The 14,462-nt window shown below is 47.9% G+C and overlaps 2 protein-coding genes across 2 annotated transcripts; one reads left to right on the plus strand and one right to left on the minus strand.

Annotated features, from left to right (window-relative positions):
• Window positions 1-318: 318 nt before the first annotated feature.
• SNIP1 (Smad nuclear interacting protein 1) lies at window positions 319-5,756 on the minus strand. Its single transcript, XM_033113157.1, has 4 exons — window positions 5,446-5,756; window positions 3,866-3,965; window positions 2,419-3,020; window positions 319-1,472 (listed from the first exon to the last, which is right to left on the minus strand). Exons 1-4 carry the CDS (start codon window positions 5,670-5,672, stop codon window positions 1,208-1,210), a joined length of 1,194 nt encoding a protein of 397 aa, XP_032969048.1. The 5' UTR covers window positions 5,673-5,756; the 3' UTR covers window positions 319-1,207.
• An 838-nt stretch (window positions 5,757-6,594) lies between these two features.
• Window positions 6,595-14,462, plus strand: DNALI1 (dynein axonemal light intermediate chain 1). Its single transcript, XM_033115141.1, has 6 exons — window positions 6,595-6,726; window positions 7,277-7,422; window positions 9,173-9,342; window positions 10,376-10,554; window positions 10,881-11,045; window positions 12,702-14,462. The coding sequence occupies exons 1-6, from the start codon at window positions 6,646-6,648 to the stop codon at window positions 12,735-12,737; spliced, it is 777 nt and encodes a 258-aa protein (XP_032971032.1). The 5' UTR covers window positions 6,595-6,645; the 3' UTR covers window positions 12,738-14,462.

Raw genomic sequence — 14,462 nt, forward strand, 5'->3', positions numbered from 1 at the left:
AACATGTAAACTATAAACTACACCATCTCCTTTAGACATATACACGTTAGAATAAAGCTAGGACCCTGCCACATAAATGACAGTGTGTTTCTCAAAAGAGGAAGAGATGGGCAGGCCCGGTGGCTCAGGCGGTTAGAGCTCCATGCTCCTAACTCCAAAGGCTGCCGGTTCGATTCCCACATGGGCCACTGGGCTCTCAACCACAAGGTTGCCAGTTCAATTCCTCGACTCCCGCAAGGGATGGTGAGGGCTGTGCCCTCTGCAACAAGAAACGGCAACTGGACCTGGAGCTGAGCTGCGCCCTCCACAACTGAGACTGAAAGGACAACAACTTGACTTGGAAAAAAAAAAAAAACGTCCTGGAAGTACACACTATTCTCCAATAAAGTCCTGTTCCCCTTCCCCAATAAAATCTTTTAAAAAAAAGAGGAAGAGATAACATTTGATTAAAAATGCAAAGTTGAAGAACAGGTAAGATGATCAAAATTGTTATGTACATGCTCCATGGAGAAATCAGAATTCTTTCACAGAAAACACATCCTCGACACATTTCAGCCTTTTGTGACATGAAATCAGCACCCACTGGCAGTAGTCATGATCTTCCTGTACAGTCACATGCTTAATCAGCCTCCATAAAGCATCTGTTTAAATCCAATAGTCAATAATGAGGTCATGTGGTCAATTCCCACCTCCCAAAAAAGAAGTGCAAAATCAAACTGTGACTCAAGAGCTCAACCAGATCAAAGCTTTGGTATATACTGGAGGCTGTTCTGGTGATAACCAAAGCTTAGTAAGATTCTGTTAAGGGGTTTGCCCCAGAACCAAAAACAAAACCCAGTCCACAAAGTGATAAATAAAGTAACTGTACAAAGAGAACAAGCCACAATTCCCCTTTAACCAAGGGTTTATTATTTCCTAGGCAGCAGTTCTGGAAGCACCACCTAAAGCCACAGCGCTTCTACGAAACACAATGTGTTGGTGAGACTGTTCTGAAAACGTATGTCCACAGGCATGTGGCTGATGTGCCACAGAAAAAAGTTCAACCAAACATAAGTCGGTTTTCTTACACTGATGTAAGCTGGTCAGCCACCGAGGAAACTTAAGGCAGTAAAAGGCATTACAGAGCCCACCGCGGTGCTCTCTGAGTCAGTCCCAAAGCCTTCGAGGAAAGAACGGTCTCTCCAGAGTCTGGGCTCTTCCGAGTTTGCTAGCTGTCGGATACTTCCTCCTCTTCCTCTTCATCCTCATCTTCTTTCCTGTCTACTTCAGAGGTGTCAGAGGACTCATGAAGCAGAACATACTCTCTGCTGCTGAACCCAAATTTAAGTACATCTTTTTCCTTCAGTTCGTAGTATCTCTGTGGCTCAATGCGCTTGTTGTTCAAGAATGTTCCATTGCCTGAACCAAGGTCAATGATGTAGGGCCTCACTCTGCGGCCAACTGTCCCATCAGCACGGGTGTATTCTACAAGCCTAGAAAAGATGACGGAGAGATACCTGTGAGCAAAACCCTGCCTCAGATCATCCAGCTTTTTGCTGGATAACCTGGCTTCAACATAGTTCAAATTCAAACTCTAAGAAACAAAGGGGAAGGCATGGCCTTGGACTTAGAAATTGGAGGCAAGTTAAATAATACTTAGTAGAAAAGGTGAGAACTGATTGCTGGAGGGCGGGAAATTCATGGTGTATCAAAAACTTAAAATGCAGAATCCAACGCCTCTTTCCATACTTCAGAAAATATTAATACATTTTTGTGTGTTGTTTATAATCAATATAACACTTCTTTCACCTATATTTCAACATATCTGATCTTCTATCACTACGGGAATAAAGCAGTAGATTTGGACTTCAGAGTTAAGGGAGCTAGATTTAAGTCAGAGTTCTACTATGGTGAACATTTACTAGGCAAATCACTTGGCTTTCCTGAGCTTGTCTTCTCACCTGGCAAATAGGGACATTAATACCTGTCCTGTCCTCCTCACAGGATTGTTGGGAGCCATCAGCCAATAGCAGATGTACTATGCAAACTGTCAGGAAACAGATGTGGCCAACATATATGCAGCTAAGAAACAGATGTGGCCAACCAGGCATTCTCAATTATGTTTCCGTTTAACCCTCATAATAGTCCCGTGAGGTAGGCAGAAACTGAGGCCCAGAAAGTGGCTTGCTACAGGTCAAACACCTGGTATGTGACCGTGTCAGGATTCAAACTCTGGATTCTTGACACCACGTTCAATGCTCTGTACAAATATCAGTGATCATTCAAAGGGCAGTTAGGCTAACACTCCCTAAGGCTAGTGTCAGTGGTGAGGGGTACGGGTTCTTCTGCACATACTGTACACAAAACTTAGTACCCCTAACTACCTGAGGCGTTAGCTTCTGCTCACCCTTGAGTTTCTTCCCACAAATGTATACCCACCGATACTGAAAGACCGCGTGCTGCTTTGAACACGAGGGGTGATCGATTGGAATGTCGGCGATGCGGCGGTGGCGCCCCAGCAGGTAGGCGCTCTGACGATGGATGTACATGACTGGAAGCACCTCATCGTTTTTAAAGGGGTAGAGACGCCACCGTTTTTTGGGGATCCGTGCTTCTGGGGGCTCGCTATATTTAATGACTACACCCCGGAAGGTGTTGGTGTCCTCAAGAAGTGCCCCAGAAAGTTCAAAGCTTGGCTTTTCCTTCGCGGGCACCTCTTTATCTTTGTTGTTGCCACCAGTTCGAGGAACCAGCTCCTGAGACTCATTACTGCTGGCAGTAACTTCATTCTTCTGGCGATGCTCCCGCCGTCGGGCGTTATAAAACTCCCGCTCTGCTTCCTGAGGCTGTAGGTTCTGAAGGTTTCGGTCCCGGCCCTGAGCCTGCCCACTCCCAGGCCTCTCGTTAGACGTTAGCCTCTGGTGGGAATGGCCCCTGTGCCTGTCTCGGTCACTGTTCCTGGCTCGCCTGTGTTCCTGTCCTGATGCTTCCCGGTGCTGCCGATCCTCCCGTCCTCTCCGGGGAGGATGATCCTCCCGTTCCTGAAATTCAAACCCATTCAGGAAATCAAAGGCAGTTCACAGCCTATGAACAAGCCGCATTCAAAAGGAATGTGATTTGGGCTTTGGCCTTCAAGAGCAAAATGTCGCCCAGAAATAAGGTTATCAGTGGTGGTGATGTACCTGTCCAAGGTCACACTGTGTACCCCATGCTGAAGCCCAGCTATAGCTCTAACAGTGCAAGCCCATGTTCAGTGCCCTAGAAACAAGAGCACCTGCAGGCAAACTTATAGGGGAGCATATACAGAAGAGAGAGCTAACAGAGAGTCATGTACAAGATAAATACGTAAAGAAAAACAAGCTAGCTTTCTCTTATGCCAAAAATGAAAATGTAATAGTAATTTTAAATTATTTCAACAGTAACAAAAGTCATTTCATACCCAGGAATACACTTAAGAAATATGTAAGATCTGATGTGACAAAATTATAGAAATGGACAACAGAAGTTGCCAATTGAGGGGTATAAGTGGGAAAGTAGTGGGTGTGACTGTAAAAGGACAACAAAGGATCCTGTGGTGGTGATGAAAATGTTTTATATCTTGACAGCGTTGATGTCAATATTCTGGTTGTGATATTGCACTCTAATTCTGTACAATACTCATTGGGAGAAACAGGATACAGACTATACGCCATTATTACTTTTACAGCTGTATGTGAATTAATAATTATTTCAAAATAAAAAGTTTAACAAGACAAGCAGAAAAACCCCCACCCAGTTTTGAGAAAAGCCCATTGCAGGTACAGGTGAACACACACACAACACTCCAGCTATGACGGAAAGAGGCTCCAGATTTGGACCCAGTATCACAATAGCTCAATCCACTTACCAGCTTCACTTTGACTGTTGAGTGGTGAGGACTTCGGCTTCTGTTACTTCGAGGAGACTTGCTTCTTCTCCCTGAGGACTTTTTCTTTTTGGCTGGGGATCTTAAGAGAATGAGACACACAGGATTTTATCTCAATGTCCCTTCCCCATATAAATTACCTTCCGATATCAGGCTTACTACTACACAAATACCACATTTTTGAAGGTCTCTGCTTTTCACACTGTAGGAGTTAGGAGCTTCACTTTCCTAGCCCTAACCTCTCCCAAGTTCCAGACCCACAGACATAACCGCTTACCAAACCCTCTCACTTACCATGTTTCCCTGAAAATAAGACCTAGCTGGACAATCAGCTCTAATGCGTCTTTTGGAGCAAAAATTAATATACCCGGTATTACATTATATTATTATATTAATTATACTATATTATAATACCTGGTCTCATATTATAGTAAAATAAGACTGGTCTTATATTAATTTTTGCTCCAAAAGATGCATTAGAGTTGATTGTCCGGCTAGATCTTATTTTCGGGGAAACACGGTATATATGTAACATAACTCTTGATTACCAACCCTTCAAAAACCTTTCCTTTTTGCCATCTCAGTAAATAGCATCACCATCCACCCCGCTACTCAAGCCAAAAACAAGAAGTCAACCTTGATTCTTTTTTTTCTCACCACCAACAGCTTCCCACACCCGTCCCTGCAATCACATTCAATCCATCAACAAGTCCTCTGGCTCTGTCTCCTCTCTCTCCCACCTCATTCCAACCACTCTCCTTGATCGCTACACTGGATTTTTTTCTATTCCTAGAACAATCACAATTAATTCCACTTCAGGTTCTTGGCACCTATTGTCTTCTCTGCCTGGATCTTCCCAAGGCTGGATTACGGATTAGTCTTACTCAGGTCTCAGCGCAAATGGCACCTTTTCAGAGCTGCCTTCTCCCACTTCCCTCCAATCTCTATCGCATTACTGTTTTAATCTATCCCTAATACTTGTTACTAACTAAAACTATTTTCTTCATTTGCTAGTTATTTTGTCTCAGGGCTAGAGCATGTTAATTCTGAGAAGGTAATGACCATCTACCTTGTTCACCCTTGTGGCCCCAGTACCTAGGGCACATAATAGGTACTCAGTAAAACTATGTTGAATGAATAAATGAAGGAGTCTAGCAAGAGACTTTTTCCCCCCAGAAGTTCTATCAGGTAGATCTCCTAGGCCTTCCATACGGAAATCTTTGGGGCCAGGTTAAATGTAAAGACAACACTCGCACTCCATGTGCAGGCAGGTGGGGAAAACCTTTCATTTCAACTTAAACGATCCGCTGGCTCATACTCGGCGAAGCGCTGAGCACACAGAGATGAAAGGGCAGGATCCCGTCCATTGGGTGCTTAACACCCAGCTACAACACAGGTTGACAGGTAAACAGTAACACAAGCACCACCCCGATCTCTTTCACACCTTAGAATTAAGTGCAAGCCGCTGCGCTCAGCGTTCAAGGTGTGTTTCTGACGCTAGCTCGGTCCCCCTTTCTCAACGAGCCCGACCTAAGGTCCACTCCAGGCTGCTTCCCACTTACCGACTACGTGCTCGGGCTCGGTTCCCGCGGTGACCAGGACGTCCCGGCTCGCCGGCCGGTGGGGACGCACTACCGCCGGAGGAGTCCGGACGGCGGTGGACGGGAGGAGCGGCCTCCGGGCTGAGGCGCTCCTGCTTCACCACCACCGCCGCCGTCGCCGCCACTATGTCCTCGTCCCGGTGCTTTCGCCGGTTCCCCCTCTCTCGCTCGCTCTTCACGTCCTTCATGCTGAGATATCCGAGGAGCGTAGGAAAAACTACGTCCGTTGCACTGCTCTCGCTAAAGGAAATGACGGGCTAGACGCCTGGACTTCCGCTTCTGCGGTGTACGCTCTCCCAGAAACCCTCGCGAGGGAGAAGCCAAACACGTGACAAGGACGCTCTTGTGGGCGGGGCTGTAGTGAGGCGACTCGGGTGGCGGGAGTTTTGTTTCCAAAGCCAACCTCTCGGAAAAAGCTAGTCTCGAGGCTATTTGTCGTCGCATCATTAGTAATTATTAAACACGGTGACCACCTAAATGCCCATCAGTAGGGAGTTGTTTAGCCAATTGATGGATGTTATATTGCCACTCACAATGCTATTTACAAACTCTATATGACAAAAGGAAAAAACCCTGACTTGTTAAACGACAGAAGCGGGATACAAAATTGTGCGCAAACTGTGCTTACATTTACGTTTGGAAATACGAAGGAAATGAAATCATATATGGTAGCCCGTGGGCAAATCATTAGTATTTTCCCCTCTAGTTTTGAACTTTCTGTTACGTTGTCATTTCTCCATTTAATTAGAAACAAATACTTTTTAAAACCTGAGAACTACAGATGTCTTCTGGGAACCTTCCCCAATCCTTCACTGAGAAGTCAGATGACTTCCACCTTTGCAGGTAAGAAAATTGGGGATCAGCAAAGGAGACCTGCCACCTCATTCAGGTTGAGAGCTACACGTGGCGCAGGAACCGAAACCCCTGTTTTTCTTTCTCCCAAGAGTGCCGGAGCGATTCGGTGAGCAGGAGGCCTGACGAGCTAACCGCAGAACTTTTCGTGAAAGCCATGCAGAAAAAAAATGGAGCTCTGCTGGCCCCGCCCAACTTCGAAGCCCCGCCCAGGCCGTGAGACTGGGAGAGGAGGTTTCCATGGTGACGGTAAACAAGGCCCAGCCTGGAGGGGCCGCTGCTGGGCTGCTTACTACTCCAGTTGCCGCCATGATCCCTCCCGCGGACTCTCTGCTCAAGTATGACACCCCGGTGCTGGTGAGCCGGAACACGGAGAAACGGAGCCCCAAAGTAAGGACGAATCTCAGGGGACGCGGGAGCCTGGTAGCTCTGATGGGGAAATGACAGATTCTAGCCTACAGGATAGGGAGTCCAGAGGGACAGAGGCTGAAACGACTGGGAGTGAAGGGAACTGGGATGGGTGAAGGATGGGTGAGGGAGAGAGGTACAAGAAGCCCAAATGTTGGGCGACTCCAGAGGGCAGATTTAGAATGGGGAAGTCACAGGGAGATGAATGGGGTTCACTCTTTTTCATGGTAGCCGGGTCCAAGAATAGATCTGGTAGTGATTGCCCCATTACTAGAGGTGTGAAAGCAGAGGCCCGAGCACCGTGCCAGAAACATCTGTTCAAGGAGATACAAGCATTGGGTTGGGGTGAGACCAGAGACTCTACACCGCCTCCTGCAGCTCTGAGACATAACTTCTGTTGAGAAGACAAATGGGAAAATGAGCTGGGAATAGGGGAGGGGTGTGCTGGAGACCTGGAGCAATCCAGAGTGCCAGGACCTGCGGAGCTCAGTGTCTGAATCACCTCCTGTCTTAACTTGTTCCTTCTTCTCAGGCTCGGCCACTGAAAATCAGCCCCCAGCAACCTGGACCCTCAGGTCCAGTCCCACAACCACCAAAGACCAAGCTCCCCACAACTTCCTGTATCCCAGATCCTACAAAGCAAGCAGAAGAAATCTTGAATGCCATCCTGCCTCCAAGGTAAAAAAGGAGGAACAGTGGCTGGGAGAAGGCCCAGGCTTTTCCACCCCTGAACATGGGACTGTGGAAAGAGGAACCCTGTCTCTGTTCCTGGTTGGAATTTCCTCCCACCATCCTAGAGCTCCTGGTGCTTGCAGGTGGCTGGATCTTGGAAGGGTGGTGGGGAGATCTCAATCTGCCCTCACTTCCTGAGTGCTCTCACTCAGGCTCGTGGCTTTAACTACCATCTATATGCTGATGGCTCCCAAATGTGTATTTCCAGCTCTGCCCTCTCCCCTAAACTCCATATATTCTACTACAACCTCATTACCTCCATGAAGATGCTAGTAGATATCTCAAACTCAACGTGTCCAGACGTAATCACAATTTCTTCTTCCCCCAACCTGCTCATTCCCAGTCTTCTCCTTTCTACTAGAGGCTCAGGTCACCTCTCATTCCTTTCGGTCTTTTACATTACAATGTCCTATCCTTCATCAAGTTCCTTTGGCTCCACAAATCTGACCACTTCACCACTTCTACTTCTACCGTCTTGTTCCTAGTCATTGTTAGTCACCTGCACTACTGCAGAGGCCTTCCTATCTGAAAACCCGGCTCCACTCTGCCCCTACAATCTATTCTTAGCACAGTCCCGAAATCATAAGGCAGATCACGCCAGGCGTCTGCCAGAAACTCCTTAATGGCTCCCCATCTCACTCAGACTGAGACCCAGAGTCCTTACCGTGACCTGGAAGACCTCGCGTGATCTGGCCCCTGATGTACCCATGATCTTATCTCTTATTCTCCTTCTGTTCACGGTGCTAATGCCACAGGGGCCTCGGCTCAGTGTCTCTGAAACACTTCACTCTTCCACCTCAGGGCCTTGACAACTGCTGTTCTTCTCACTGCCAAAGATACTCTCCACATGATAGCCACCTGGTTGCCTTCTTTCTTCACTCAGGTCTTGCTCAAATGTCGTTTCCTCACGGAGGCCTTCCTTGAGAATTCTTATAAAAGAGTACCTTCTCTCTTCTTCTTTACTCGGCTTCTTTTTTCTGTAGCCTCATTTATCACTATCTGACATGTTTTTCTACTATTTTTACGTAATAAGTTGACAGTTTTTTTTGTTTTTTTGTTTATTTGATTTTTAAGTCTATGATGAAAAGAGACTGCAATCTCCTCAGAGATAGAAGTCAAAGAAGGGGGAGGGGGTGATTTCTCAGTAAATTACTTCCCAGCAAGCAATGCATGAAAGTCCTCTCCCCCATGGTGGTTCTGCCCTTGGGCTCCCCCCTTAGGATTCCAGAATGGGGCCATGCCTCTTGACACGAGGTTTAGTATAGGGAGGGCTACATGCCTTCAAGAATTTCTCCATTCCCCAATCCACACGTTGGCCTCTTTCTGACTGGCACAAGGTTTATGGTGCCCCGTGTCTCCCACCCCACAAATCAGGGGGCAGTTCCTTCTGGGCCTTCTGTTCAGATTAAGCAACAACCACCAATTTGCCCTCTACACATTAGGAGGGTAAGATCTGGAACATGGGTGATGATTTCACAGTGGGAGAGTAGAGATTGCCCAGCCCCAAGGTAGGGGACCTGTGGAGGCAGCTTAATGGACATGGCTTTGGAGCCACACATTCCCCAAGGAAGAAAGGGGGACAGAGTTGCCCTTCACTCCTGCTCAGGCAGAGAGCTCAAACGGCCATCTCACTCGTGTCCTGAGGACCGTCTCTGGTCAATGGGTTTCGCTCAGCCTGGCTGTGTCTGTGCCACAGGGAGTGGGTAGAAGACACGCAGCTATGGATCCAGCAGGTGTCCAGCACCCCCAGCACCAGGATGGATGTCGTACATCTCCAGGAGCAGCTGGACCTGAAGCTGCAACAGCGGCAGGCCAGGGAGACTGGCATATGCCCTGTCCGCAGGGAGCTTTACTCGCAGTGTTTTGGTGAGTGGCCTGAGGACTGGGGGAGGGTACACTACATTCTGCTGTCTCCTTCCCTTCCCCTCCAGCACAGCCCCATGCCCTGAGGATCCCCGAGCTGAAGCTCCCCCATACGACAAAGCAAGGATGAAAATCTGTCTTTCTACCTGCCCCACCCAGGAACTGCTAAATACACCCTCTTCCCCCTCCCAGCCCCGCCTCTCCTACCCACTTGCCAGTCAACCTGGTTCCTGACAACCTGGTGCCTCACCTCTTAGCAGATGTTTGGAGTAAATGAGAACTTCCATTTTAAGTCTTTGTTTTTTCAAAGATTTCTATAATAAGTATGTATTAATTTTTTTCATCAGAAAGTTTTACGTTCTATATTTATATCCATCCATCAACATTCAGCCTTTGGTCCAGAAAAATATTTCAGGGTAATTTGTTAACTGACCGACACAGGGATTTACGATCTCCCTCCCCAAGTGCTGGTGTGACATGGCTGTCCCCCAGCCCAGTCTCACTGGCCCATGTGGACTCTGACATGCAAACTGCGTCCAGTTTGCACGTGTCTGTGCCACCCTGCTGCCTGAGTATGATGATGGTTTGCCCTCCAGCCCAGCAATTATGGAGGAGATGGGTGGACAAGCTGTTTCCAGCCCTAAACCAGTCCAGCCAGGGAGGCACATTGGATTTTTCGGCTGCTTTAAAGCAGCCACCATCTTCAAATTGAAAAGTCAGATTTCTATGAATAGTACCCTGTTCTTGGCTGAAGATGGAAGAGAGGAGCCTCACGGCTGCAAACAAACCTGGGGCTCCTGTCTCCCTCTGCCCTGGGCTTGCCGACTGCCTGTACTCCCAAGTGCCAAGTTCAGAGCACTGGCTGCACGGCACGGCTCCTGGGGCCACTTGAAGGCCCCTCCCCAGATGTGTCTTCAAGTGAGGAGGACACACCCTAAGCACTCGTCCCAGTAGGAAGGGTGGCTTGCAGTAGACCTGGTGCATTTCCCCTCCCGCCTGCCTTCTCTGACCTCCCTGTGTGTGCGTGCATTGGAAGATGAGCTGATCCGTGAGGTCACCATCAACTGTGTGGAGAGAGGCCTGCTGCTGCTGCGAGTCCGCGATGAGATCCGCATGACCATCGCTGCATACCAGACCTTGTATGAGAGCAGCGTGGCGTTCGGCATGAGGAAGGCGCTGCAGGCCGAGCAGGGGAAGTCAGACATGGAGAGGAAAGTGAGTGGGTTTACCGCCCTCTGGAACTCTTCTGTCTGTCTTAGGCCATGTGGTTGTCATTCTGACCCCCTAGGGTGCACTCCCATCACCTCAGTGAGCACCCCTTGGTGCAGAGTGTAAGGGCCAGCCTGGCCATTGCCCTGAGAAGGGCCCGTTGTCTCCTCTTGGACGAGCCGTGCCAGTCACTGACCTCCCACTGGGTGGCAGTACAGACCCTGGCAATGTCTTGGGTTGGACAGCCGTGTTCCAGGTCCCCTCCGCCCGGGCACTCAAGACACCCCATCCACTTGGCGACATCCCAGGACGACTGGGGGTTCTGTCTTTAGATTGCAGAATTAGAAATGGAAAAGAGAGATTTGGAGAGGCAAGTGAATGAGCAGAAAGCAAAATGTGAGGCCACCGAGAAGCGGGAGAGTGAGAGGAGACAAGTGGAGGAGAAGAAGCACAACGAGGATATTCAGTTCCTAAAGCGGACGAATCAGCAGCTGAAGGTAATCCTCGCACAGGCCCAGGTGGAGGTGCTCTCCTACCTGTCCTCCCGGCCACACGGGCCAAGCATTTGGTTCCTTTTCCTCCAGACGACTTGAAATACTTGTCCACATGTGCTGCCAAGGAGTACAAGCAGCTGACTCTTGTGGGGCTTGGGGGTGGGTGAGGGTCCATTACCCAGATTCTCCATCCATCTGGCTCTGGAGGGGACCCTGCTCCCAACTCTGAATCACCACGACACCTCAGCCTGGCTCTCCAGGCGAGAGAATTTGTTTCCCCTTGGAAAAAAGCTGACCGTCCTCCGGAGAGGTGGATATGGGCAAAGTGGAACTTCATTCCCACGGCAGCCGGTGATTTGGAGCCTTGTATACTTTTCTTCACCTGAGCTGAAGGGAAGGCGGGGCCAGGTTTCTGAAACTCCAGGCTCTCTCTCTGCTCCAAAGGTTCTTATAGGTTGGGTTCCAGACCAGCATCATCATCACCTGGCAACTTTTAGGAACAGAGATTATTGGGCCCACCCCAGGTCTATTGAATCAGAAACGGGTTGGGGCCCAATAATCCGTTCTAGCAAGGTCTCCAGGTGATTCTGATGCTTGCTAACCACTATTCCAGATACAGCGCCCGTTGACATTTAGTGGCTGTCTCCCATGGCCCTGGCCAGAAGGGCCCCCTGGATTTTTCTCCCTCTTCTCCCTAGTCTCATAGAAACCTTCCATTCTTGTGACTGGCAGACTTGTTGGCACTACAAACCAAGAAGGCCAGGCACTTGATAAAGAAGGGCTAGTGGAGGATGACATAGGTTTTCTTGTTGCTGATCTTAACAAAAACAAAGAAAAGCTAGAAACATGCACAGCCAGATGTGCATCTGTTTACTTCGCAGCCTCTGAAGCTGCCTCCCTTATCTGCCATATTCCTTTATCATAAGCCCACATTCCTTAGCTCCTCCTATAGTATCGGTGGCAAGAGCAAAACAGAATACCTTGGCATCTTCCTGACATTTACAAGCAACCTTGTAATCCCCAGGATGAAGGACTCCCTAGAAGTTATGTTTATTGGCTCGAAGCCACACTACAAATAAAGCAGTGTTTGCAGTCTCAAGTAGACCTACTTAAAGATCTGTCCACACACCATGATGGTAAATTATGTTACTGGCTGCCAGAGGAGAAAATAACTCCCAAGTGTCTTCGGCTTTACATAGAAGACAGACAGCTCCTTACTCACTGGTAGCAATTTTCTCTAATTGGGTGTCAAGTCGTCTCAGTGGCTGAAAATTTGCTGTTTCCCAAACCTCTTGTCCCAAAACAGAGCTCCCAGGATTCCAAAGTTTAATTTAGCAGACATATTTAGGCCTGAAATCTGAGCCATGGAAAACCACTATTTCAACAACTTTTATTCAATTTCCTTTGCAATGCTTTATATTATGCACTGAATCATTATTGTATGGAAACCAGGACAGCTCTGGTTTGTCGTCATGTAGCAAGACTGTTGGCCAAGCCAGAAACCAACTAATCTAGAAAAGACGGAGTTGGGAATGAAGAGGAAAAATACTTGGCATGGCAGCATTGGGATTATCTTTTCCAGAGACTTTTATCACCTCTCAGCTATTTGTGTTAGGCTGCAAATTTCAATTATTAATGGAGTTCGTTTTTGTTTTTCAGGCCCAACTGGAAGGCATTATTGCACCAAAGAAGTGATAATTTCCATATGGGTCTCACAAGCATGACTACCCCGTCATAAGCCCTTTGTAATAAAAAGCTAGTTTCCTGAGTGAACAAGCCATACCCTCCCGAGCACCACCTACGTATTTGTCAGAAGTCACAGTATTGCTCCAGTGTCATGAAACACCTGTCTGGCGGCTGGGCTCCCACTTGGCAGTGGACGGTGGTGTAGCCCAGATGGTCTCAGAATGCGGCAGCCTTGGCATTTGCCAACTCAAGTAGTTAAGATTTAGAATTCGCCCCTTTCTGCTGTATCCCTCACGGGTGAAGCAACTTTCTCATCACTTAGTACCATCATTTATTTCTGGCCAAGTGAAGCTGCTTCTCTGTCCCATTTCTGGTCCACAATTCGTCTTGCACTTTAACTTGGGATTCTCTGGCCTTTCCCTTATTTGATGTCTTTCCATCATCCCTGACTCAGTGCAGTTCTAGTAACTCATTTTGGAGTTTGGGGTTTATACTGTATCATCTGACCCCTTCCTCCTTAGTTTCCGACTGCCTGGGTGAGGAGGCAATGGCAGTCAAACCCCTGGCTTATGAGAAAGTAAATGTTTGCTGGAAAGAACTGCAAGTCACAATGTCCACTGTGAGCTGCTTGCACCTTAGCTCTTCCCCAACACTGATTTGTTCACTTTATTCTGCAGACAATCAACCCCTGGCCCTCCATCCCTCTAACTAGCCATGTTTAATTAACAATGGGAGTGCTGCCCAAACCTCACATGCAGTTCTAATTACTAATGACCGGGCTATGGCCTGTAGACAACTACATTTTACTATCCTCTTAAGTTGAACTGAAGTTTGAAGGCTCAGGACTCTTCTGGTTCTGTAGGCCCAGAAAACTAAAAGAGCGGACCCAGATGGGCTAGGGTAGCAAGCTGAGTGACTTCTGCCATTCAGTCAAATTTCACAAGTAACATACCTAAGAAGGCACCAACATGGCACTAACATTCCCAATTGGTTGGAATGCCTCAAGTGCTTAGTATTCCCCCGAAGAGGTGTGAAGGGGGGCTCTCCTTAGTGGAGCCTTGACCCAACACCCATCCTGGCTAAGACTTCAAGTCTCACTGAGGAGATGCTGTCCGACAAGAAGGGCTGGGTTCTACCAAGGCAAACAGGCCCCACACTTGACTCTCAAATCTGAAGCCACAGCTTCTACGCTCACGCAGGTATCCTGAGGAATTCTAAGACCCTACTGAAATGACCTGTCTGTGCTCTGTCACTTTAATGGAGAAGAATGCTGGTTATTGACACTGTGCTAGTTCCACGACTCCCTGACAGTGAAGCACTTATGTCCTCACTGGATCCACCTAACAGCCTCAATGAGGGACAACAGAAACTGCTGTAGCTTTTTCCTCCTATTTTAAAGCCTAGACCATGTACACTACATCTTCAAATTTTCTTGTTACGGTTCTATTCCAAATAGCTCCTGTTCCAAATTGCTAATTGCCAGTACAAAAGAAACACCATACTTTTCCATCTTATAGACCTCGTCCCTGTTTCTGTCAGCCACTTACATGACAGGGTTACACTCTGAAGGAATTAAGAAGGCTGATTCGAGTGTTAGAAGTGCGACTGGTCCTCACTGTTGAAATCTTTGGGGCTGAAGGGCTCTCTCTCTATTTTCACTGGCACTAGTGAATGGTTTCAACTATCAAACCTCAGAACAAATGCTTTGTGGCCTTGGAAATGCCAACTGGGCAT

Source organism: Rhinolophus ferrumequinum, chromosome 9, assembly GCF_004115265.2.
Source record: "Rhinolophus ferrumequinum isolate MPI-CBG mRhiFer1 chromosome 9, mRhiFer1_v1.p, whole genome shotgun sequence".
Lineage (NCBI taxonomy): Eukaryota > Metazoa > Chordata > Mammalia > Chiroptera > Rhinolophidae > Rhinolophus > Rhinolophus ferrumequinum.

Excerpts from the sequence above, each read along its gene's own strand:
- SNIP1 (XM_033113157.1), bottom strand. The coding sequence starts at position 5,672 with ATGAAGGACGTGAAGAGCGAGCGAGAGAGGGGGAACCGGCGAAAGCAC. Across the intron at positions 3,021-3,865 it reads CAACAGTCAAAGTGAAGCTG|GAACGGGAGGATCATCCTCC; the intron begins GTAAGTGGATTG and ends TTTGAATTTCAG. Across the intron at positions 1,473-2,418 it reads CACGCGGTCTTTCAGTATCG|GCTTGTAGAATACACCCGTG; the intron begins GTGGGTATACAT and ends CATCTTTTCTAG.
- DNALI1 (XM_033115141.1), top strand. The coding sequence starts at position 6,646 with ATGATCCCTCCCGCGGACTCTCTGCTCAAGTATGACACCCCGGTGCTG. Across the intron at positions 6,727-7,276 it reads CGGAGAAACGGAGCCCCAAA|GCTCGGCCACTGAAAATCAG; the intron begins GTAAGGACGAAT and ends CCTTCTTCTCAG. Across the intron at positions 7,423-9,172 it reads AATGCCATCCTGCCTCCAAG|GGAGTGGGTAGAAGACACGC; the intron begins GTAAAAAAGGAG and ends TCTGTGCCACAG.